Source organism: Podarcis liolepis (genome assembly GCF_965112155.1).
Source record: "Podarcis liolepis genome assembly, chromosome: 1".
NCBI lineage: Eukaryota > Metazoa > Chordata > Lepidosauria > Squamata > Lacertidae > Podarcis > Podarcis liolepis.
This window is the reverse complement of record NC_139554.1, coordinates 23674778-23697943: the sequence shown is the minus strand read 5'-3', so window position 1 is coordinate 23697943 and position 23166 is coordinate 23674778. Positions and strand designations below refer to the sequence as shown.

Here is a 23166-nt window from a genome sequence, read left to right as displayed (position 1 = left end):
GTGAAAGGCGGGATATCAAATCCAAACTCTTCTTCTTCTTCTTCTTCTTCTTCTTCTTCTTCTTCTTCTTCTTCTTCTTCTGGGGGAGGAAGGGAAAGGAGAATGTTAGCTGCTTTGAGACTCCTTAAAGGGAGCGAAAGGTGGGATATCAAATCCAAACTCTTCTTCTTCTTCTTCTTCTTCTTCTTCTTCTTCTTCTTCTTCTTCTTCTTCTTCTTCTACCGCCAAACTGCAGCCCTTCCGTGGGATTTGAGAGAAGGAAGGTTTCCCAAGGATGATACAGCATGTATGCCAGTGTTTGCCAAAACTTGGGTTTCCAGCTGTTTTTGGGCTACAACTCCCATCATCCCTAGCTAGCAGGACCTGGTCAGGGATGATGGGAATTGTAGTCCAAAAACAACTGGAGACCCAAGTTTGACCCAATTCACAGGCAGACTCATATATTCCAAGTTGTCAAGCATATCAAGTACAGTATATATCATCAGGACTTCATGGAATCAATGCCCGCTCTTGTTGGTATGTGAATCCAAATTGGCATAATTCGCCATATTTAATGGTGACATAACCTAATCTAGTGGAAAATCACTATAAACTGCTTCACAATAGGATCCTATTGTCCAGCCAGTTAATCTTTGAAGGTACTTCCTAGACTTCTTATCTAATTAAAGATTTGTGTAAACCCCATTGTTCTACAAATACTTAGAATATAACTGCAAACATTTTGGTCACCAATCTAACATTGTAAACAGTTACATTGCTTTAGTGTTTCTTGTTCTGTGTTTGAGGGTGGGTTTTTTGCCTCTCAATTTGTTGTCATGAAGGTCATGTTTATTGTATTTATATTGTGTAAGGATATAATTTTATTTATGCTTATTGTGCATGGCCCTGGAATCCTTGGATGAAGGGCAGGCAGTTCAGAGGAAATTAAAAATAAATAAATAACAGTTTCATTTCTTTAAATAGAACGTTGAAGTTTTGAAGACTCCTTTCACCTCAAACTGCAGTGTCTGCCCTCTCTAAAAACAAATAACTGGCTTCTCTGAAGCTCTGCATGCTGTGGTTGAAACCTATCATCATTCTATTCTGCAGGACCCAAAAGCCCAGTTGGCAGTTCAACCTCTGGTTTGGGTATGGATTTCCTATTCTAGTGCTTTGTAATTAATATGCCATAATCTGGGTGTAATCTGCCCTCTGAAAACATAAATCAGAATTATTTGTCAAGGTAACCACAACTCCGTGCAAAGAAAATGTGAATTCTGTGACCTGTATAAATCAGGAAAATATGCATGGTTTCTCTTCCATTGCACTGCTGTGCATAGTTGTGGTATTTCGCATAATTCATTTTGCTTCTGGTAGTCTTTGGGGAAGGGCATAGAGCTACATTGGGGCACTGATGCCTCACCCTCTTCCACTGGAAATTTTATTCCTCAACCCCTCTGGCTCCTGAGTATTATATGATTCTATGGTTAGACCACTCTTGGAATGCTATGTACAATTCTGGCCGTGCCATCTTAACCCCTTAGCTAAAGTGCTACCTCAGGTTAAGAACAGTTTCAGGTTAAGAACGGACCTCCGGAACGAATTAAGTTCTTAACCTGAGGTACCACTGTAATAGAAATGGTGCAGAAAAAAAGGTGCAGGGATCTGAAACACCTTCCTTGTGATTTAAAAAAAAAACCTATAATTTAAATAGAAATACAATACATCCAGTATGGTGTAGTGCTTAAGAGCGGTAGACTCGTAATCTGGTGAACCGGGTTCGCATCTCCGCTCCTCCACATGCAGCTGCTGGGTGACCTTGGGCCAGTCACACTTCTTTGAAGTCTCTCAGCCCCACTCACCTCACAGAGTGTTTGTTGTGGGGGAGGAAGGGAAAGGAGAATGTTAGCTGCTTTGAGACTCCTTTGGGTAGTGATAAAGCGGGATATCAAATCCAGACTCTTCTTCTTCTCTATATTGGGGAAAACTGTGATCAAATGAATTGTGTTCAGGATCCCTGTTCCACATACTTCCAGTTCTTCACCTTTAACTAGGCAGTTCTTCAAGTAAAGGACACCTTCAAACAGAAGACTGTTGAGATTCCTGCATTGCAGGGGTCTGAACTACATGACCCTACACGACCCTTCCAACTCTACAAGTCGATGGTTCTATTCTCTGATTCTATGAAAATATCCTGGGAAACTTAATCATTCCCAATTTGATGTAAACTCCTTAAGAAGTTGGGATGTTGGGCAGAAAGAGGGTAAGCAATCTGACTGGACCAGTCGATAGTTGGGCAGAAAACACTCCACGGAAAGAGGGAAAGTTATTCAGACTTGGTGCAAGCCTTAGGACTGTGGCTTGGAGCAGCAGACGCAATCCAGGACTCTGTCAGGAGTCTCACAGGAAAGGAAGAAGAGCGCTCTGAACACCTCTGAAGTACAGTTTCTTTGACATCAGGAATGCTGTCTCTATTGTGTTATTGGCACCTACTGAAGATCTTCCCTTTTATTTTATTTTTTGGTAACTTTTATTGGGTTTTATGAACAAGGATTGTAAGAATAATGCAGGTGCAAATAAATAGACCAAGTCTCCTCATGTCATTTGTGTATCACAAAAACAGCACAATAAATTTGCAGTAATACATACAGCATATGGTTCATTATTAATGGTCAATGTAGAAGTTTTTGGTTCGTGAGTTGATTTAAACGAAAACAAAGGGGAAACAGGATAGAACAGGGTTAACAGATAACATTCAACATCGCATAGCTAAAGGTTCAATCAGGAACCCTTGTGGTTGTGCTTAGATTAAGCATGAGTAATAAGTCGTCTTTCCTCTTATGTTACCAATGAAACAATATCAAGTGTTGCCATATTGATGAATGTGGGAGGCGGTTCAAAGTGAAGATAATAATTTAGGTTTAGATTTAGATCAGTCAGATTGAGACAAATGCTGATGGAAGGGATTGTTCATTTTCTGGAATACTGTTATGAAATTAAACCACACTGGGGGAAAGCCATCTATCCACATGCCAACCAGTGTTTATTTCTTTATCTCCAAAGGAGGACTATTTCCCAAACTGTTTTGTACCAATTGTCTATCGTTGTGCCAGAAAGATCCTTCCAGTGTCTGGTTATGCTGTGTCTCGCTGCTTGTGATAAAGAGCTTATTAATTCTTTATTGTGTAAATCCAGATTGTTGTCTTGAAATATTTGATAAAGCTAATTCATGTTCGACTTCCAACTATTTCTGTCGATGTTTTCACAGTGCAATTGCTTCAAGATATTTTATGGGAAGTGATTCATAAACGGAAGAAATTAACAAAAAGGATAATGAATAAAACTTGTGGGATTAACATGAAATGCACTCCCCCCCTCCCCCCTCAGTGGTGTTGGGGTGGAAAATATTCCCTAGGTGTCTGCCACATTCCAGAAATGAGCTCCTATTGAAGAAACATCACTCTTCCATCCTGAGTCATTGACTCGCACAACTCTTCCAACAAAAGATATGGCTGGCACAGCCTGGAGGCATTGCTAACACCACCAAGATGCCAGAAGATATCTTAATATAAAATTAATATAGAACAACAATATAGAGCAGACTTTGGAAGTCGTGAGGACTTCCAAATTAGCCTTTAAAGAAGCACCTGAAATGAAATGGATGCTTGCTACAAAGCTGTTTATGCAAGCAGGTTACATAGGAGAGACTGGAATGGAATATGGTTTTCATGCTGGAATGTGGGCATGGATGTGGAAGTTGCTGACTAGGGAAGTAACATTTTGCAGGTTTGATTTGTTTGAAAAACACTAGGCAATTTGAGGGGAACTGCTGTGTCTGTTGGCACTGCAATAAAACTTGCCACCAAAAGACGACTGAAGTCAAAGGAGAAATTTGCAAGTGCCATTTTTTTAAAAAAAATAAAAATCAATTCTTCCTTTTCAGGAAATAGATTGTGTGGTAAATCTTATGGGAATGCAAATCAGTCCCACAGCACACAGCATGATGCATGGATCTGGGGAATTGAAGATCAGAAGCAGCTAAAGTGATATAGATGGTATAACATGTATAATAATATTTTACAAGGAATCTAATACCATATTTTTCCTCGTATATGATGATATCTTTTCCTTAGAAATAACAGGTAAAAATTGTAGGTCGTCTTATACACAGATAGTGAGGTGGGACGGGTGATTTGTGGCAGCAACCAGCAGGAGATTGGCAGCGGCGACTGGGCGTGTGATTGGTTGCTGCGCCAAGGCCTGCTGAGGACTGGCTGCTGCTGCAGCAATTGGGTGGGCTATTTATGGCAGCGGCGAGGCATGTGTGCAATCGGCTGTGGTTGTGTCGAGTGTGCAGATAGACTTTTGGTGGTGAGCGTGCAGACGATTGGTGGCCACAGAAATGTGTGCAATTTGCATTGGCGGGCAGGCTGGGGAGTGATTAGCGGCGATGCCCCCCCCCCAAGAAGCTCAACAACTCTGGGCAATCTCCCCCCCCCATTTTTTTGTTGCGGTCCAAAAAAATAGGGGTCGTCTTATACACAGAAAAATACAGTACTTCCATCATTAAGAGTCAACATGTAGACACGTCTTGAGGGAAAGGTAGACAAAGATGGAGAGTACTGATAGCCTCAGATAAAGACTGGTGAGGAAGCACCAGGGAGAAAATGGGGGAAAGTTAGGCACAAAAATTGGCCCTGTCTGCTGTAACATGATATCTGGGAAGCGGATATTGTGAATTGTTTCATAATAGAACTGGGCTTTGTTCTCAGTAATGACTGTCATCAAGGCCAACAAGGGAAATCTGCAGGTGGAAACTTTTGAGATACCTTCCAAAGATCTGCTGGGGGGTGGAGGGGGAAGAGGAAGAAAGAGGGGATCTGAAAGGGGAGCATTGTTCTAGCACCCAGAGCTGAAAACATTACTATAAAATGTTTTGGACATTCTCCAACAGCCCACTGGAATACGGTAAAGATGTGTTCAGACATGCAGAAGCAACAGGGAGTTATAGCCCTTCTAACAATACAATCCCAACTATGTCTATACTCAGATCCTATTGAATGCAACTGGATTTACTCCTAGGTAGGTGGAGTTAGGATTGCTGCCATGGCTTTGTGCATAGCACTGTCATAGAGTTTCATATCTTTCAAATGAGAGAGCACTGGAAACTCAATCGTCTTTGTAATATTTTCTTCACTGACAATGTTCAAATACAGCACAGTGGAAGCTAGCAGATTCCTATAAGCAGAAAACAAATCTGCTGTTCTCCCATCAGATTTCTAAAGAGAGTCCCTATACTACACAGTGGTTCAGTTTCACCAAATGGCAGCTTTTTCTCTCACACACTTCCCAATCTGAACTAACCCATTTGCTCCAGACCTTTTCTGATCATACTCCTTGAACTCTCATGAGGGGTCCTGTTTGAAGAGAAATGGTATAAAAAACAGCTTACCAATTGTTATTAAAAAAGCTTTAAACGTCATATTGTACCTAAATTCTACAAAGGGCTTGATGATCAATAACTGTTTTGAAGATTACACAGCCATCAAGGCATAGTAAGCTTTTTATCATTCCTGACCTCTTCAGGCAAAACTAAACATTTGTTTTGTTGCTGTAAGCCCTTGTGAACCCCCCTGAGTACAATTTATATCCAAGGAGGGAGTATAAGCTCTAGGAAATAAATAAAACTTAATATATGGATCCACCTGCCATAATCAAAGACATCCCCAACTCAAAACAGTATCAAACATTGCAATTTGAAGCACAACTTGTTGGTAGAATCCCTTTGAACTCAGTAAGAATGCAAAATGAGATCTCCCACATAGGTAATCCCCACAATTTTACTCAAGGTCCCATCCAAAATGCTTAGGCCTGAAAGGCTACCGAAGATGCAAGTTTGATGCTGGAAAATCTTTGATCAGGTCTCCTGACTTTTTTTAAAAAAAAAGTTGAATTGAGGCTGAAAGACCCCATGTAATTAGGAAAAATGGCATGGAAGGGCATTAACTATTCCTCTGTGTCGTATTCCCAATTTTTGGAAATAGTTTCCCTGAATGTGGGGTACAAAAATATAATCAGACTTGTATTTGCAGATGTGGATTGCAAATGGAAACTTCATTCTTTAAAACCTTCCTCTCCTTGGCCACCACCAAGACTAAACCAGGGGTTAATACAAATTTCACAACTAAATCTCTCTCTCGCTATGCAACTTTACAATGAACTAGGCCAGCGCCAGCACTGAAATAGGAAGGACCGGTTCTTTCTACTGAGATAATGGGCCGTATGTCCACTCTAAACCTTCCATTGCATACAGCCCAATCCTAGGCACGTTTACTCAGAAATCCCATAAATGGATTCAAAATGGCTGGCTTTTGAGTTAGTGTGCAGCCTTGCAGTGTTTTATTACACAAATGATCATAATGATCGTTACAGTATTATTCTAGTTACACAAAGGCAGGCCCAATACATTTTGCTACCTGAGGCAGAACAGCTACTCTCCTCCTCCAAGTCAAGGTGCAAAGGTGCACAGTACAACCCGAGGTCTGCCAAGTTCATTTTGGCACCTTAACTTAAAGGAAACAAAATTCCCACAGGCTCCTCTCCTCCTGCCTGGGAGCAAAACTCCAGAAACAATAAGTGAACTAGGCAACAATTTGCTTCCTTTTCTTGCCCTCCCTCCACCCCCAAACCAGTCGCCTCAAGATCTCTCCTCCTCACTCTGCATAACGGTAGGGCCGGCCCCAAATGCATCCTCGCCAGGCCCCTTTTCGCTCTTGTTTTTATTGCCAGGCTTCCGCACCTCCGGGCTTCCGAGGGAAGCAGCAGACACACAGCCTGCCCTTCTCCCTGCCTGCTGCGGAACAGCTCGGCCTCTCGGACCAAAGCAGGAACACGGAAGCCGCCTAAGCCGCGAGCAGCATCTGCTGCAACCCCTGGCAGGCGCTCCGAAGCCAATGCGCCGGCTGCTGCTGCTGCCCGCCGTTTCCTTGGAGGGAGATGGAGCGCGCGCCCAGCGACCCCTCTCCTCCTCCTCCTCCTCGCCGCCTGCCAGCTGGGCTGGCGGCTGGGAGGGAGCGGGGGAGGGGCTGGGGCGGGTGTGGGGAGGGGAGGGGAGGGGAGGGGGGCAGGGCTGCCTGCTGCAGTCACTCTGCTGCCACATGCCCCAGTCCCGGGAGGGAGAGGGAAAAAGAAGGCGCTGCTCCGGCGGAGGGATACAGCGCGCCGTATAAAAAGCGCGCCGCGCAGCCTCACACCTACAGCATTTTTGGCGAAGCGAGGAGGCAGCGAGAGCTGAGAGCAGCCGCCCGCCTTCGGCACCTTCGCCCGTGCACAGACAAGCGCCATCACCAGCCGCAATGGTAGGTAGCTTTGGACCTGCGAGGAGAGGCGCTGATCTAGGCAATCGATAACTTTCCGGGTTGCTTTGGAGCTGGCCTGGAGCACGCGCGGGCTGGCTTCGTTTCGCAGTTTGGCAAAAATGGACGAAGAGCATCTGGATCGGCTTGGGCGCGATGGAGGTGGCCGGCTTGCGCTTTTTTCTTTCTTCCTTTCCCCCTTTTACTTCCTCGGAAGTTGCTGTTGCGGCGGGATCCTCTGGGCTGCTGCTGGCGGGAGCCTAACCGGAGCCCGGCTTCTTCTCAGCCTGCCGCTCCCGTGCATTGGCTAGCTTCGGCGGCTGCGCCGGGGACTCGGTCAGGCCCGCGTCCCGGAGCTCGGCTGGCGAGCTGGTGTGGCTGATCTTCGTGTTGGAGAGGGGGGGGGCGGGCGGCTGCGGCGCAGCTGGATCGCCGACCCTCTTTGGGCACAGCTGGCCAGGATCGGTGGTCTCTTCTCGCCTGCTTTCCCCCACCCCATTCACGGCTGCCTGCGCTGCGGGGTCTGCTCGGATGTCCTAAGGGGGGGGGTGGAGAGGGAGCCCTGACTTGCGCTTTCGCTCCCTATCCTTGATCCTTCTTGCCCAACCCAAATCTTCACCCTCCAACTCAGCCACCCACGCGCCCTCTTCCCAGCTCCGGGGCTCGTTGCAGTTCTCGCTTCCTCTCCTCAGCAAAAGGAAGGGAGGGGAATAAAAACCCGGGGCTGCGGCCGGTTCCTGTCTTTCAGAGAAGCCGCTTGCCCGGAACTGGCGCGCTCTGCTTTGCCCCGGTGCATGAGGACTGCAAGCCGGGTTCCTCGCAGTTCGCGCCTCCGGAGGCTGGGTGGGGATGCTGGAGAGGCCACCGATCGCGCGGTTTGGAAAGGCTCGGAGAAGCAGCCGGGGCAGGGACGCTGCTGCCTGCAGAGCGAGACCGGCTTGGCTTCGTTTATTTTCTTTCCGCTTTGCATGCGCTCCGGGGCAGATGGCGGAGAGGGCGGCAGCGTGCGCGGGAGGCGCGCCCTGCTGCCGCTGCCCCCGCCGACACCCCACTCCACGAGTGAGGGAGTGTTTGCGCCCGCGCCTTGCCCGTGGGCACAGGGTTCCCACGGTGGGGCCTCCGCCTCTCCCGAGGATGGAGGCGGTTGCCTGGGGCGCGAGTCTCTCTCTCCCCCCACCAGCCTCCATCCCCGCACGGGAAAAGGGGTGTTTATGTTTATAGCTTGCTTGTAGTTAGTTGGATGGGTCCCAGAAGAGTCGATGCAGGGTTCCTTCTTTGCAGCTGAGGATGGATCGGGGAGCCGAGCTGAGAAGGGATCGAAGCTGTCACCCGCGTGGAAAATCGCAAGGGGGAGAGTGGGGAATACAGATTCCGGCGCGGTCTGACTTCCTGGGGACACAAGACCGCATACTGCAGACCAGGGACACCAAAGCACTTGCCTTAGAAAAAGAAAAGGCGCCCCTCGGTTGGACTCTGCAGCCCCTCTAGCGCGCCCTCTCTCCCTGTTCCTTTTCTGCCTGTGCTAATGAGTGAAATGACGACTTTTTATTTTCCCTCCCAGGGTCTATGCCAAGTGCATTAGGCAAGGGTGTGATCTTCAGTGCATGGCATAGCTGTGGCTGCAGATAGGGGCAAGGATCCCTACCTTAACACAAATATAAAAATCCAAAGATTTCGGAATATATGAGGCTATTGCAGACAGAGATCACCCCTTTCCCCTTAGTGGGTGGGGAAATTGGAAAAATTTCCAGGCTTGCTAGAAGGAGATGGCAGTTCAGAAGGTGGAAACAATCCCGGTTCCTCCACCAGCTGCACTGCGCAGGGGGGAACATCTGCAGTTATTGCGCTGTTTCTCCTTCTCCCCCACCCCTTTCCCCAAGCCCCTCAAACGCAGCAGTGCTTAAAAAGCCTTGGGTGATGGCAGCATTACATCATTTCTCCACCTCTTCTTCCTCTCCGGTCTCCACCCTGACCCCAAGAGGCAGCAAGAGTAGCGGGTGAAAAGCTGGGGTGGTTTTAATAGGGACTCTATTAATCAGTTTCCTGTAAGCCTCAAGGAAGACACTGAAATGCAATTGCTACCTCAGGAGGATTCAGATAAGGTTTAGGTGGGCGTGAGAAGGAAGGTGCATGATCTGCGTACAGGAAAGTGTGTTAGAAGCATAATTGGCAAGATGGGGATGCCAAGAAAAGGATGGGTCACCGGTGGACTCCTGTTAGTGTCAAACAAACAGATTTATTGCTTGTGCAGTAGCTGTTTAAGAGGAAACCTTTATTCCTCTTTTGCACCATGGAAGCAGACTACTTTCTTTGCCATTTTTGTTTTGTTTTTCTGTGCAACTTGATTTAACCTCATCCAATGCTGACTTGAGGGTCCGTCCCCCCCAAGAGCATTTATTAGATTGTGACCTTTTCATTCAGTCTTCGGCCCTCTTTTTCTTTCCACAGCAAAACACCAGATATTTGCTTCAATATTGTGACGTCTTGAGGGGGGTGTATATGTGCTCTGGGTGGAAATCTCTGCTTTGGTTTCCTGGAACGGAGAGGATAAGATTTTGCATGGCCAGATATGAATATGGGCCACGCATGGTGGATCTCCTGCTCCCCCTTCATCCTGTTTAGGAAGGGTGACATCACCAGAACCGACAGTCCCCCCCCCCCTTTCCTCCTTAATTACTTGAATGGGTGGGGTGGCTGCTTCAACACAATATTGGCTATCTGGCCATAGCCACGGCACTCTGTGTTTTGTGCCTGCCAACCAAAAAAGGTTGGCAAACAAGGATGCTGCATAATGTAGCAACTTGCAAGTACAAAACCTAGATTATTATCCTTCACATGTCAGGCAGAGTGTTTCCTACACTCTTGCTTCTGTTGATTTGCATCATTTTCCCCCTCTATTAGGTGTGGCCCTGTTTCCTGTTCTGTATTGCTCTGATATGTTATGTAAATCACTATGTCAACTTGCCTCACTGGAGGGAAATCCAGTGCTGGAGTTCTGGGTGGAGATAGGACAGGGTTTCACTTTTAGGTGCCAGCAACAAATGCTGTGAGTTTTTTGTTTCTTGCTTTTTTTAAAAAAATAATAATAATAGAAAAGCTTCCTTTGGGATGACCTTAATTTAATGGCAAGCCACTGCATTGGCAAATCGGTGGTTGCCAACAAAGGCTTCCAAACCGCAGCTGTGTTTTTGACGCATTTGTTCGTCTTCAAAGCCCACCCGCAGCAGCCATTTAGCTGTGTCTGTCTGACCTGTCTTGGTGGGGTTTAACCCTGGCAGTGTCAAGACACCTATGTGAGGTGGAGGAAGCAGGTTTTCAAGACTACAGGAAGGCAAATTTATTTCTTGGGGGCATGGATGTGATCTGCTCAAGTTAAGCTTTTCCTTCCCGCTTTTGCCAGAGTTCAGTACATAATTTGCACGTCCCATTGAAATTGACAGAGACTTTGTAGTTATTCTAAATGCTGCTTGGGTTGTGCTCTGTACTCTTCAGCACACTGACCTGCTAAAACGCAATCCTGTGTTTGTCTTAAGTAGTGATATCTGAGTATGCAGAGTGCTAATGTCAGCCGAAGGCAGCCTCAGCTGCCTTAAAATTAAGACTTTATCCAAAAACGGAAAACAAGCTTTTAAATTAGTCCTGAATATGTCTGACTGTGGTCAGTTTTTGGAGGGAGCACCTGAAGGATTAAGCATTGCTAGATGGCCCACATCATGCTAAGACTATAGCGGCCTCTTGGCTGTAATGAAACCGTGATATGAAATTAATCTGGGTAGGATCTGTTCCTTGATCACTGATGTAGCAGGTTCTTGCTTCCCTGTCTTGGCAAGCTACCATTCTGGCTGGGCACCCTGTGCACACTCCTGCTGTGCTGCCTCAATCCTGTTTGTTCTCCCTTTAGCGGACAGAGCGATGATTTGTTGCCAATCGCTTCTGGATGTGCCAAACGTTAACATAACATTATGCCATCTTGCCTCTGAATTGCAATTGCATCTTGTGGTTTTGACTGACATAGCTACAGGTAAAAACAATGTTCTGAAATACTTTTCTATTCTTTACGTAGGCCGATCAGCTGACCGAAGAACAGATTGCTGGTAAGTATCCTAAATGGAGGGAGATGGTTTCTGTTGGCCTAGCAACCTATTCTGAATACAAAAATATTGCAGAACATTCTTGGTGGCTGCTATCGCTTGGCTGTTTCTCAGGATGGTACATTCCTATCTGAGTAGGTTGATTTTTTGTGTGTTTTTTAAAAAAATGGGCAGGAAAATGTTTCCCACTTTGTACTATGTTTCTTGAACATAATATATCACTTTATTACCGTTGTCATTTAAACATACTGGTTGATCATGCATCCCTTGTCCTCTTCTTGTGCATGATACAATTATATCTGGATCAAGAAAAATGGTTGCAGTCAATGTTAGTTCTACACAAGAGTAAACCCTTTGATGTGAATAACTTTGGTCCATTAGTGTCAGTGGGTTTACTCTGAGTAGAATTTACTTGGATACAACCCAAGGAGAGAAATAGATGGATTTGTTTGACTCTTTCTGTAAATGTGCAATAACGAAAATAACAAAAGAATCACTTACTTGAAGATAAAATGCCCAGGAGCTGGCAGTTACTCTTGCCAGTTGGTAGTCATGAAATAGGTACTAATTTGAAAGTTCAGATAGGTAGAAGCTACACAAAGCAAGCACAAAATCACTCAAAGTGCATAAGGATCACTCAGTGGAGTACAGGAGACTGGCTTTCCCCAGATCTAATTTGCCAGTTCTTGAGTCCAATTGGCAATCCACAATATTAAATACAGCACATGATGTTGGCTGCATTTGGACAATCCTCAAGACCATGGACTGGAGAACTGCAAATTCCCTTCTCCTCCCACATGGAACTTAATTCCAGGCTTAATCAAACCATAGTTTCTGCTCTGTTTGTGCAGGACTAGGACTAGAGAAAGGCTATTGCACAGTCTTGTGGGCAATTGCACTGACTAGAGCGGCCTCAATCAACCTGCCACCCTCCCAACATTTCGGACTACAACTCCCATCAGCCCCAATCAGCACATAGCAGTTGGTTGGCAGAGGCTGAACTAGACCAAGTGTGGGCTGTCTTCTTCTTTTCCTCCCTTCTAATCCATTTTCCATCCCTATGCATTTTATTCTTGTCAGCCCCACAAGCTGATGTAGCACGGTGGCTAGAAGACTGAGCTATGATATGAATTAGGATGTCATTGGTTCAATCCTCACCTCTGCCTTGAGTTGACTTGAAACATTGTTGGATGACGATGACAATGCTGTTAGGCTGAGATTGTTAGAACCTCTATGCATATTCAGGATCTTTTAAACAGTTATATAGGAAACTGTTTAATATGAAATCAGACAATTAGTCACTTTAGCCTAGTGCTCAGAACAGTAGTGGCTCTCTTTCAGATTCAGGGGTTGGCGTCTTTCTTAGCCCTACTTTGAGATGCCAAGGATCTAGAGTGGATCCTTTTTGTATGCAGAGCATGTGTTCAGCTAATGGGCTTTGGCACTTCTCTAAAAGACCTGATGATGAACTGTTACCAAAGAACATAAGCACCTTGCTGGACCAAGTCGAGAGTCCATCCTGTCCAGAACTTTTTGCAAGAACCCCAGCAACAAAAATTGGCCAGTGGTTCACTAGTAGACCACCGTGTAACGTCTGTTCACCCCTGGACTAAAACATGGTAGTTCATGCGGTCGGAACCCAAGCATTGCTGGTTTGATGATGTGTGTTTTGTGAGACAGATGCTTATTAACATATACTTAATAGTTCCTCCAGCTTGGTACAATTTGCTCCAAGTAATGTAGTATAGTGGCTGAACTCAGAAGCCTGCTATGAGTCTACTTGGGCATACCTCTCGCTCCTCGGTGCCCAATCCCCTGTCCTGCAGCATACAGAGATTAGAAACCCATTTTGCTGGGTTGTTCTAAGGATTGTGTTGTACTGAGTACTATGAAAACATTCTTAAAATGTTAAGTATTATTGTTTAATATCAGTGGTGCAAAGGCCTTTACATAATCATGTCTACTATATCTTGAGTGCAACAGCTGGTCTTAATCAAAGACAACGTTAGTTTTTTAAAAAAGAAAGAAAGATGATTTTTGTTTTGTTTGAAGACTTAAGAGCTCAGTGTTAATTGACAGCTTGTCTCACCATAAAGACAATTCCTGTTCATCAGTTACAGAAAACTGGACTTACTGACTTGAACATTTTGAGCCATAGTGAATGGTTGGGGATGTGAGAGACTTTTGGGTTCAGATCTCCATTTGGCCATGATTGCTTATAAGGTTCTCCGCTGTCTTTCAACCTGTCAGGCTTTGGGTTTGTGAGGTGGGTGTTGTGAAATTACATTTAACGCACACTCTCTGTGCTGCATTGTATGCTGAAGAATTATGCTGGCTGGTTAAAGAAATAAATTGTGGTTAATGTGCTGCAGTTCATAACAATAGGGAGCTTCTATTATTTGAACAACTGACATGAACTAGGGGAGGAAAAAAAGATGTTAACCCGAGAGACATTGACTCTGAACAGAGGTTGCTAATGGTTACAGAAGGAGTTTGGCATAACCGTGCCCTGGTTACCACATAACACTAGGCTGTGGCTTGTAGTCAGTTTGAATGTGTGAGCCAGCCAAGCAGACGAACCATGATCTGCTTTCTGCCAACAAATGACAGTGGTTTGTTGTTGACTTACAAACTATGGCTTGTTTTTAAGTTTTGGTTTGGACCCAGCAGCTTTGTTTAACTCTGTTTTTTGGCTGCCCCACCTCAGATCCTTACCAACCTACAAAGGGATGAGACATGAGCTGCTGAGAAACAAACCAAACCTTAGAGAAACAAGACAAGGCTTGTTTGGTCATCTATGAAGCCACTTCAGTTGAATAAACTTTGATTAAAACAAACCATGGGTTAATGTTATGTGCAAACACTGCCATTGGAAATTTACTCTTCTGCCTAGCAGTCTGTAATGCCATAACTGTTTTTTTCACACCTGTATCCCACCTTCCCCAAGTTACTCAGAACATGGGAGTTAGTTGCACAGCACCCATCTAACATAGGTCAGGCTGAGAGAGGGAGATTGGTCCAAGTAAGCTTCATGGCTGAGTGGGGTTTTTGAAACCCCAGTCTGGTGCCCTCTCTTTTTTTTTTTTTTGGACTACCATCATCATTGGCCATGCTGTCTGATTGGAATTGTATTGCAAAACCTCTGGAGGCTGCCATGTTGGCTCTCATTTACTCCCAACAACAAACAGCATTCCTAGGACAAGCAAATTGATGCTTCCAAGCAAGGTATTAAAACAGTTTTATGCAGTGTTGGTGTCCAGTAATGTAGGTCTGCATATTCTCAATCAGATTTGCATATGTAAATTATCAACAAGGTGGAACGTGGTCTTAATTTGTCTGTGGGGATCATCGCTTGAACTAAGCAGTTGACAGCTGATAATGCCCTTCATGTCAGTCATGGTGCTAAATTGCGACGGGTCTTTTTTCTGTCCTCCAGAGTTCAAGGAAGCCTTCTCTCTATTTGACAAAGATGGTGATGGCACCATCACAACAAAAGAACTTGGGACAGTCATGAGGTCGCTGGGTCAAAACCCAACAGAAGCAGAGCTACAAGACATGATCAATGAGGTAGATGCTGATGGTAAGCATTTTGAAGAGGTGAACTTCTTACCATTGTTGCATGAACATAGCAATTTTGGAAATGCTTAGTTGTAGAAATCCTATGAAACATTGGTTTTCTTGTTCAAAATGCTTTTAAGCTCCTGATAAGTATAGCCATGACTTAATAAATGGTTATTCGTACATAAATCATGGTGGCATTTTAGGTGAACAGGTATATGGATATATATATATATATATATATATATATATATATATATATATATATACATATACACATCCACTGGGAATTTCTCTCTTTTTAGGTTGGCTCAAAGTAAAATATAGTGGTACCATTACTTTTCTTGATACTGTCCAGATCAGGTAACATATTAGTACTCCTCTATTCTTCTTTGGTCAGACCTCATCCAGAATTCTGCGTCTAGTTCTTGGTCCTGCAGTTTAAGAAGGATATATATTAAATATAATTTACCTGGAGGAGAGTGACAAAGTTGGTGAGTTTCCTAGAGAGGAAGTTCTGGTTGGCTACTGTGAGAATAGGATGCTGAACTAAATGGGCCATTGACCTGATCCATCAGGATAAGAAGTTCTGTGAGGAAAGGTGGAATGAGTTGAATTTGTTTGGTCCAAAGCAGGGGGTGGTGGTTAACCTGTGATTCTCCAAATGTTGCTTGACTCCAATTGCCAGGGATGATCGGAGTTGCAGTCCAGCCAAAATTGGGAGGGCCAAAGGTCCCCCAAAGTCCATCTTGGGGGCCTAATTTGGCCCCCTGGTTGATTTTCTCTAGCCCTTATGGCATATAGCAGTATATTTATTGCGGTCAAATTCTTAAAAAAAAGCTCAAAAACTTTGGCTTTCACACATGTTCACTTCATCAAATCTGGGCCTCTTTGAAAAAAGTTTGGGCACCCCTCCTCTAGAGTAAAGGACAAAATGAATGATGAAACGAATTTGTTTCCTGCTGCTCCAGAGGGTTGGAACTGAACCTGTGGATTCAGATGGCGAGAAAGAGGATTTCAGTTAAACATTAGGAATAACTTCCCAATGTTATTAGTTAATTTCTCTACCACTTAGTGTATTAAAAATATCTCTTAAGTGGTGTACAAAAAACTGAAGCAATAACAGAAAATTTAAAACAAAATATTACAAAAATGTGCAGTTTCATATAAAATGTTACATTAATATAAAGTTACTAATATATATAAATCAGCTCATTCTCCTTCTGACATACCTTCCCTCTCAGCCTTCGAGTTCTCACTCAAGGCCCAAACAAACTCTCAGCTCACCCACAAAAGTCTCACAATGAGAAGGGTTCCTGGAAACAGCAGACGACATCCTGGTCTCTCATTCTAGATTTGCATTTTATGGGCAGGCCCAAAGTGGATGGTACCTCCTCAGGCTGCCGGCAGCATTGTCCCATTCAGCTGCACTCTTCATGCTCAGTTCAGGGAGAGCAGGTCCAAATAATGGGAAAAGAGCCCCCTTCCTCTCACAGCTCTTTCTTCAGCCTGTGTTCTCTTCCTCCAACGGTATGAGTTGAATGACAGTGGGGCAGGCTCTCCTTTGCTAATAGTTTTTTAAGCGGAGGCTGGATGACTACCTATGAGGAATGCTGTAGACTATAGACTACCCTTGATGTCCCTTCCAATGCTTTCTGGCACCTACCCTATGATCCTCTAGTCTCAGCCTCCTAAAAAGAAACGCCTGGAAGGAGGTGAACCAAAACTATATATGAGAAATTCCTCCTGAACAAGTCCATGTTGAAACCACATGGGTGTTGTGCAAGAACTTAGTGACTAAGATCCCAGATGGTATCACATAGGCTAATTGGAGGTGATCCCAGATGCCTTATTATTTGCTAATGTTTTGTATGTTCTTAATCATGGGTCCCCAACCTTCCTGGGCCAGGGGTCCGCCTGGAAAATGTAAGACTGTTAATGCGCACCACAAATACCCATTTCGCAGGAGAAAAACTGGCTGCATTCAGAACCTCATTGCGATACAGTTATACCCCTCCTCCAAACAAATAAAACAGTGGCAAAAAGCAGGCAGTTCCTCTCCTGCTACTTCCAACTAATAAAACAAAAATGCTGGAGGGGTGTCACAGAATTCTAGAGTTGGAAGGGACCACAAGGATCATCTAGTCCAACCCTCAGCAGTGCAGGAATATTTCACTCAACATGGGGCTCAAACCCATGATCCTGAGATTGAGTCTCCAAACCCATGACCCTGAGATGCTCTTAACAACTGAGCTATCCCTCAGGATAGACAGCCTTGTGGGTAGCAGTGGGGGTGTCTGAGCGTGGCATGATGCCCAAGAGTATATGTTAGCAACTCCAGTTCCAAGTATTATATCTGTTGTGTATATGTATTTTGTGAATATATATATATATATTATATAAACATTCTGCTGGTGTTACACATACCGTATTTTAAAGTTTATTTTTAAAGAGGTTTTTTGTCCTGCTATCGACACCATAAACAGATTACCCATCGCTAACATTTGACTAACACATCTTATCCCCAGTGGGATTCAACAACAACCATTATTTAAAAAATGGTTCAGTTGGCATCAATTCTACTAAAAAGAGTAGAGCTTAATTTGAGGGAATTTATTGGGATTTTTGTGTTCAGCAAATTGCTGTTGAAAGCATGGAACATGTTAAGTCAGGTGCTAAGCGAAATGGTCACAGTATTGCCCCCTTTTAAGGGCAATCAAAGAACATGTGCCTATTTCTGGGGGTTGGCAATAGAATTGTTGCCCGCTTCTGTGTTCTGTTGAACATCATAAGAGCCTGCTTGGTGAGGCCAGTGCCCCATCTAGTCCCGCATTCTGTTCTCACTGTTGCCAACCAGATGCCTGTGGGAAACCTGGAAGCAGGACAGGACCTGAATTCAAGATTTTAATAGTAGAGATGGAAGCTATCGCTTCTGGCTCAAAAACCTATTTGAGTGTATGAAGTTGCAGGAGTGCCCCTAGTGGGCAGGAGGTGACAATACTAGAGAGTTTATTTGTTGGCATTGTATTCTCCTAACAATAGCTCAATTCAAAATGCATTGTAACACCTCTTGAACAATCTTAAAGAGTCTTTCTGAAGAGGCCCAGCTTCTTACATGTCTAGATCAATACCTGGTCTTTCAACGGACACTGTAAGCTGTAAAGCCCTCACAGCACTTCTAAGTAGTGTCTGTATATTAAATACACCAGTTACCAACTTGACCCGCAGTAGTGATTCAAGGAGGAGAATTAAGAGTAGCTCCAATTTTGCTGGACTTTCAGGTTGTAATGGCAGAGAAGAATCCTGTTGGAAGGTGAACCAACTGCAAAGGATGTTAAATCAAGTTAGGCTGGTCTCGTTCACATATATTAACAGAACAACCATGCTTTTAGGACAGGGAATGTGGAGCCTCAGGACCGGGGGCTGAGTCCAGTTCTCTAGACCTCTTTGTCTGTCCCTCAAGTCTCTCCCTAGCCATGCCTCGTCTCTCCAGGTCACACCCTCTTTGAGTGCTTTTGCTAGAATGGGTCCTTGGACTCTGATAATTCTGCTTGCTTTCCCGGATGAAAGATAGAGAGGGCTGTGTGTGTGTGTGTGTGTGTGACAACAGGCCTTTGGTACAGAGGTAAAATGAACACCCATTGCTCTGCCCACTTTTGCTTCTGGCCTTACCCACCTCTGGTCCATTGCTCACTGGAAGACTGCGTAATAAGGAATGTTGTGTTCAGGCTGAAAAAATGTTCCCCACCCCTGTTCCTGGTAAACAAGTTGAGATTTGTTAACTTTGAAAGCAAACTCTGTTGTCGCAAAGGGAAAAGGAGTGTGTTTGCCATTTTTTTAATAAAGTTTTTTAAAAATAAGTTTTGCTATAATTTATTCTCTTCTCACCACCACCCCTTTTTTATTTTAAAGGCAATGGCACCATTGACTTCCCCGAGTTCTTGACCATGATGGCCCGAAAAATGAAGGACACAGACAGCGAGGAAGAAATTCGTGAGGCATTCAGAGTCTTTGACAAGGTATATTTGGAGGCATTGACTGGGTGTTTGGGATGTCTGAGTTGTTGGTTTGGTTACGGCAAAAATAAGGAGTTTTCTCAGTTGCTTAATGCAGTTGAAAAACACACACACACACACACACACACACACACACACAGAGAGAGAGAGAGAGAGAGAGAGACCCTCATAAGGTTCAGTATACATCAATGGCTTTTTAAGTAGAAGGCCATAATCAAATTTCTACTGGGTCACTTACTTGGTGTAATTTACCAAGCCAGCTTTTTTTGGGAATGATAAAATGACTGTGTACCAAACACATTACAATTCCCACTGCAAGGGCAAAAGGCATTCTGGAGAGCTTGAAGGAGGACCTCTTCACACAACCATTTTGAGATGGGCATCTACAAAAATATAGAACATGACAAATGTCAGACAACCAGGATTGACTGATGCTTCATGAGTGCATGCTTTGTGGCAAATTGTTTGGTTTGTTGCTCTGTAATGTGTGAAACGACTTCCACTTAGACTCAGCTGAATTCTAAGTAAGGGAGGAGGAAAGCTTGTTGCATCAGTATTTATCCCGTTGAATGAGGTTAGTTTGAGAGGGGGTAATTTCCCCATGGATGCCCCGTGGAGGGTTGTGGCTATGTAAACAACTGAGGCCTGGTCTCCCTGGCCTAAATTTGAACATCTGGTCCCCACTGCATGTAGTGCCTCTCCTGGAGCAAATTCCCCTGTATCAATGTGTTAAAGGCTCCTCCCAAACCATGATCTCACGTCTGAAATAGGCCAATGACTTAACAATGCAAATTTGCCCCCAACACTCTGGACTTCTTTGTATTGTTGGTATACCAGATAACATCAATTGCAGGGTTCTGGCTTAAATAAAATGCCCTGCTAAATAGAGGGCAAAATCTGAGGAACTACCTGATTAATGCCATATATACCCAGCAGGACTTCTGGATCATGTTTTAATAGCAGTTTCCCATGCTGCATGAATCCTGTTTTAAAAACCAGTTCAGGGGATTTCAAAAGTGGTTAGTGATGCCATTGGCTTGTGGCTGACATTCAGAAAGAAAAATATTAAGTCTTTGTGAACATCCTGAAGCTGATTGTGTGAGCCAAATTGTGATGTGACCCCAATACTTTCAGTGTTATTTGCTTCCATGATCTTATTCTGTCACACACTTGATTTGTTCCCTGTGAATGGGAGTTGTGGGGAATATTCCACTGCTCCCAGCTTTTACTAGTTATCGGACTTGCCTGTAGATTGGAGTGGGGGGTGGGAACCTCCCACCAAATGAAGCAAAACAATGATCCCAGCAGCTTCCCTTGCATCAAAGAGTTTTGTTAAATGATTATTCAAGGGCTTTCTTGACATTTCTTAAGTGGTTCCATACTAGAGATAGCTCCATAAGGCAGGCAGAGAGGTTGTGGACAGAATCATTGATGTTAAATCTTGTTTCTTAAAGAACTGTTCCATCAAGGTAACAAAAATAAGCGGCTTGAGGACTACAGCCTGTTGAGTCAGACTTCAGTTCCTTGGATGAAAAGTGGGATAGGAATGTAGTAGGAGTAGTAGTAATAATTAATCATAATCACCATCTACCTCTTCTCAGGCTATCATTTTAGAAGGTAGAATTGCATTTCTCTCTAGATAGTTGTGCAACCTTAAGTGGGCAAACCTTACTTAGGAATACGGGCAATCAAAGTGGAACTTGCATACACAGCACATGCAAAAGCCATCAAATTCTTGCCCTAAAGCCTAGGCAGCTGTCTTACACAGGTCAGGTTGTGTGTCCATCCCACCTACGATATAGGTTCTGGGTTGGCTTGAGAAGTTCAGAGTGGATGACAACCTCTACTGGGTTTTTAAAAAATCTTTAATCTCAATCCCCTGTCACCTGTCTTTCCAGGATGGCAATGGTTACATCAGTGCGGCAGAACTACGTCATGTTATGACAAACTTAGGAGAGAAGCTAACGGATGAAGAAGTAGACGAAATGATCAGAGAAGCAGATATTGATGGAGATGGACAAGTCAACTATGAAGGTGAGGTGTGGTTTCCTCTGTAGCTATTTATTAGCATTGTGCAGGAATAAGGAACACAGGGCCTTTCAGATGTTGTGGGACGTCAACTCTTGTCTACCTTAGCCAGCATGGCAAGTTGGAGATGAGGGAAGTTGTGGACAAGCAGCAGCTGGAGGATCAATCGTTCCCCATCGATGCCCTAGAACAGTGTTTCTCAAACCTGGGTCTCCAGATCATTTTGGACTACAATTCCCATCATCCCTGACCACTGGTCCCGCTAGCTAAGGATGATGGGAGTTGTAGTCCAACAACAGCTAGAGACCCAGGTTTGGGAAATCCTGCCCTACTAGAAGCTGTAGGTTGCTCACTTTCCTTGCTTGTCCCATAATTTCAGTGTTTGCTGAAAGCTATTTATAGTACTTGCTTTCAAAATGCATTAAAAGTAGTGGGATTTCTTTTGTCTCTTTTCAGAATTCGTACAGATGATGACTGCAAAATGAAGAGACTTCCTTTCACCTTTTTTTTCCTCTAGAAGAATCAAATTGAATCTTTTACTTACCTCTTGCAAAAAAAATAATAATGTTCATTTATTCATTCTGTTTCTGTATAGCAAAACTGAATGTCAAAATACCTTCTGTCCACAAACTGCATGTAATGGTTGGTGGTCCTGTTCCCAAAAAAGATCGAGTTAAACTTATCAGTTTTTTCCAATATAAATAATTGTACTACCTTTTAAAAATAAGAAAGCACTTAGTGAACTCCTCAAAGTTCCATTTGCTAATGACTATTACACTGTTTGGGCTGGCCAGTTTTTCATGCATGCAGCTTGACAATTGAGCACAGTCAGACGTTTGTATTAAAACAGTTTTAAAAAAAAGAGGGGAAAAAGACACCAAATCTTTAAAAAAAAACAAATAAAAAAATCATCCACTCTTTTGTCCAAAAGTGGATTCTAGCTCAATTTGTAGTTATAAAATTGTCATAGCTGGTTTATTTTCAAATTGGTCTATACCTCAGGATGGTATGCAGCAAAAATAGTTGAAGGATGCAAAATGTTTAGAAGGAATCTCCCCCCCCCCCCAAAGGTGGAAAAGATTATCCTGTATGTAGAAGCAGTGTCCTCCCCACCCCCCACCCCCAAATGCAGCGGAGGTTATGGGTGGCATGTCTGTGTTAACATTGGTTTTAATATTGTCTGCATTGCACTATTGTGAAACGGGTGTTGGGCTGTTACCGTTCACAAAACTTTTATTTTTTATTTAAAAAAAAGAGAACCTCCATGAAGGGGCGGGAGCATTTTTTGGACACACAACTCTCTCTCTCTCTCTCTCTCTCTCTCTCTCTCTCTCTCTTTCTCTCTTTCTCTCTTTCTCTCTTTCTCTCTTTCTCTCTTTTGCATTTTTAAAAAACCTTCCGTAATGAGACTTGGAGCTGGCGGGGTAGCCTGTGGACTTCAGCACAACTATCAACATCGCTGTTCAAGATATTACAGTTATGTCCATTCCAAGTTGTAAATGCTAGTCTTTTTTTCCAATAAAAGACCATTAACTTAAAGGTGGTGTTACATGCTTCGTAAAAGCCGAAACTATATATCTATATACGTACATATATATATATATAAATAAATACATAAATATATATATACAATTTGAGAGACGAAACCAAAAAAATTTAAATAAAGAAGGCAGTAGGAAGGGGAAATAAATGTGTTCTGTGAATGACTTGCTGCTAAATTATAATGCACATGTATGCAATAACTTAACCCGTTTAACGTTTCTTCAAGATGGCAAGAACTGACCTCTTGTAACCCAAGACCTTTGCTATAAATAAATGAACTTGTGCTTGCCTTTCATATTTATGACAATCTTAATTCAGTGGCTCACAAAACTGGCTTGATTCTAACTCAGCGTTCTGTAGTTTGCAGGGAAGTGGCACTGTTTTTTCTCCTGTCTGTGTTTAGCTGGAATGCTAGGCTTTATATATATATATATATAGAAAAGGGCACTTTTGAGGGTGTCCCCCCTCCACACACAAAAATAAAAATAAAATGAAAAATTACTAACCACTCATCCTGTTGGGAGATGCATGGAAGCAAGTTATCAAGCATGATTAAGAATTCGGGTGAGGGTAGAAATGGGGAACAGGCAGAACAGC

The 23166-nt window shown here is 43.7% G+C and overlaps 1 protein-coding gene across 2 annotated transcripts; it reads left to right on the top strand.

Moving 5' to 3' along the window:
• The first annotated feature begins 7097 nt into the window (after positions 1 to 7097).
• CALM1 (calmodulin 1) lies at positions 7098 to 22864 on the top strand. 2 transcript variants are annotated; one of them, XM_083503730.1, is made up of 6 exons: positions 7098 to 7337; positions 11398 to 11428; positions 14862 to 15005; positions 18896 to 19002; positions 20898 to 21033; positions 21484 to 22864. In XM_083503730.1, the coding sequence occupies exons 1-6, from the start codon at positions 7335 to 7337 to the stop codon at positions 21510 to 21512; spliced, it is 450 nt and encodes a 149-aa protein (XP_083359856.1). In that variant the 5' UTR covers positions 7098 to 7334; the 3' UTR covers positions 21513 to 22864. The 2 variants fall into 2 exon arrangements, with proteins under 2 accessions (XP_083359856.1, XP_083359857.1); XM_083503731.1 differs by lacking the exon at positions 11398 to 11428 and having other exon boundaries at positions 7195 to 7337.
• Positions 22865 to 23166: the final 302 nt, after the last annotated feature.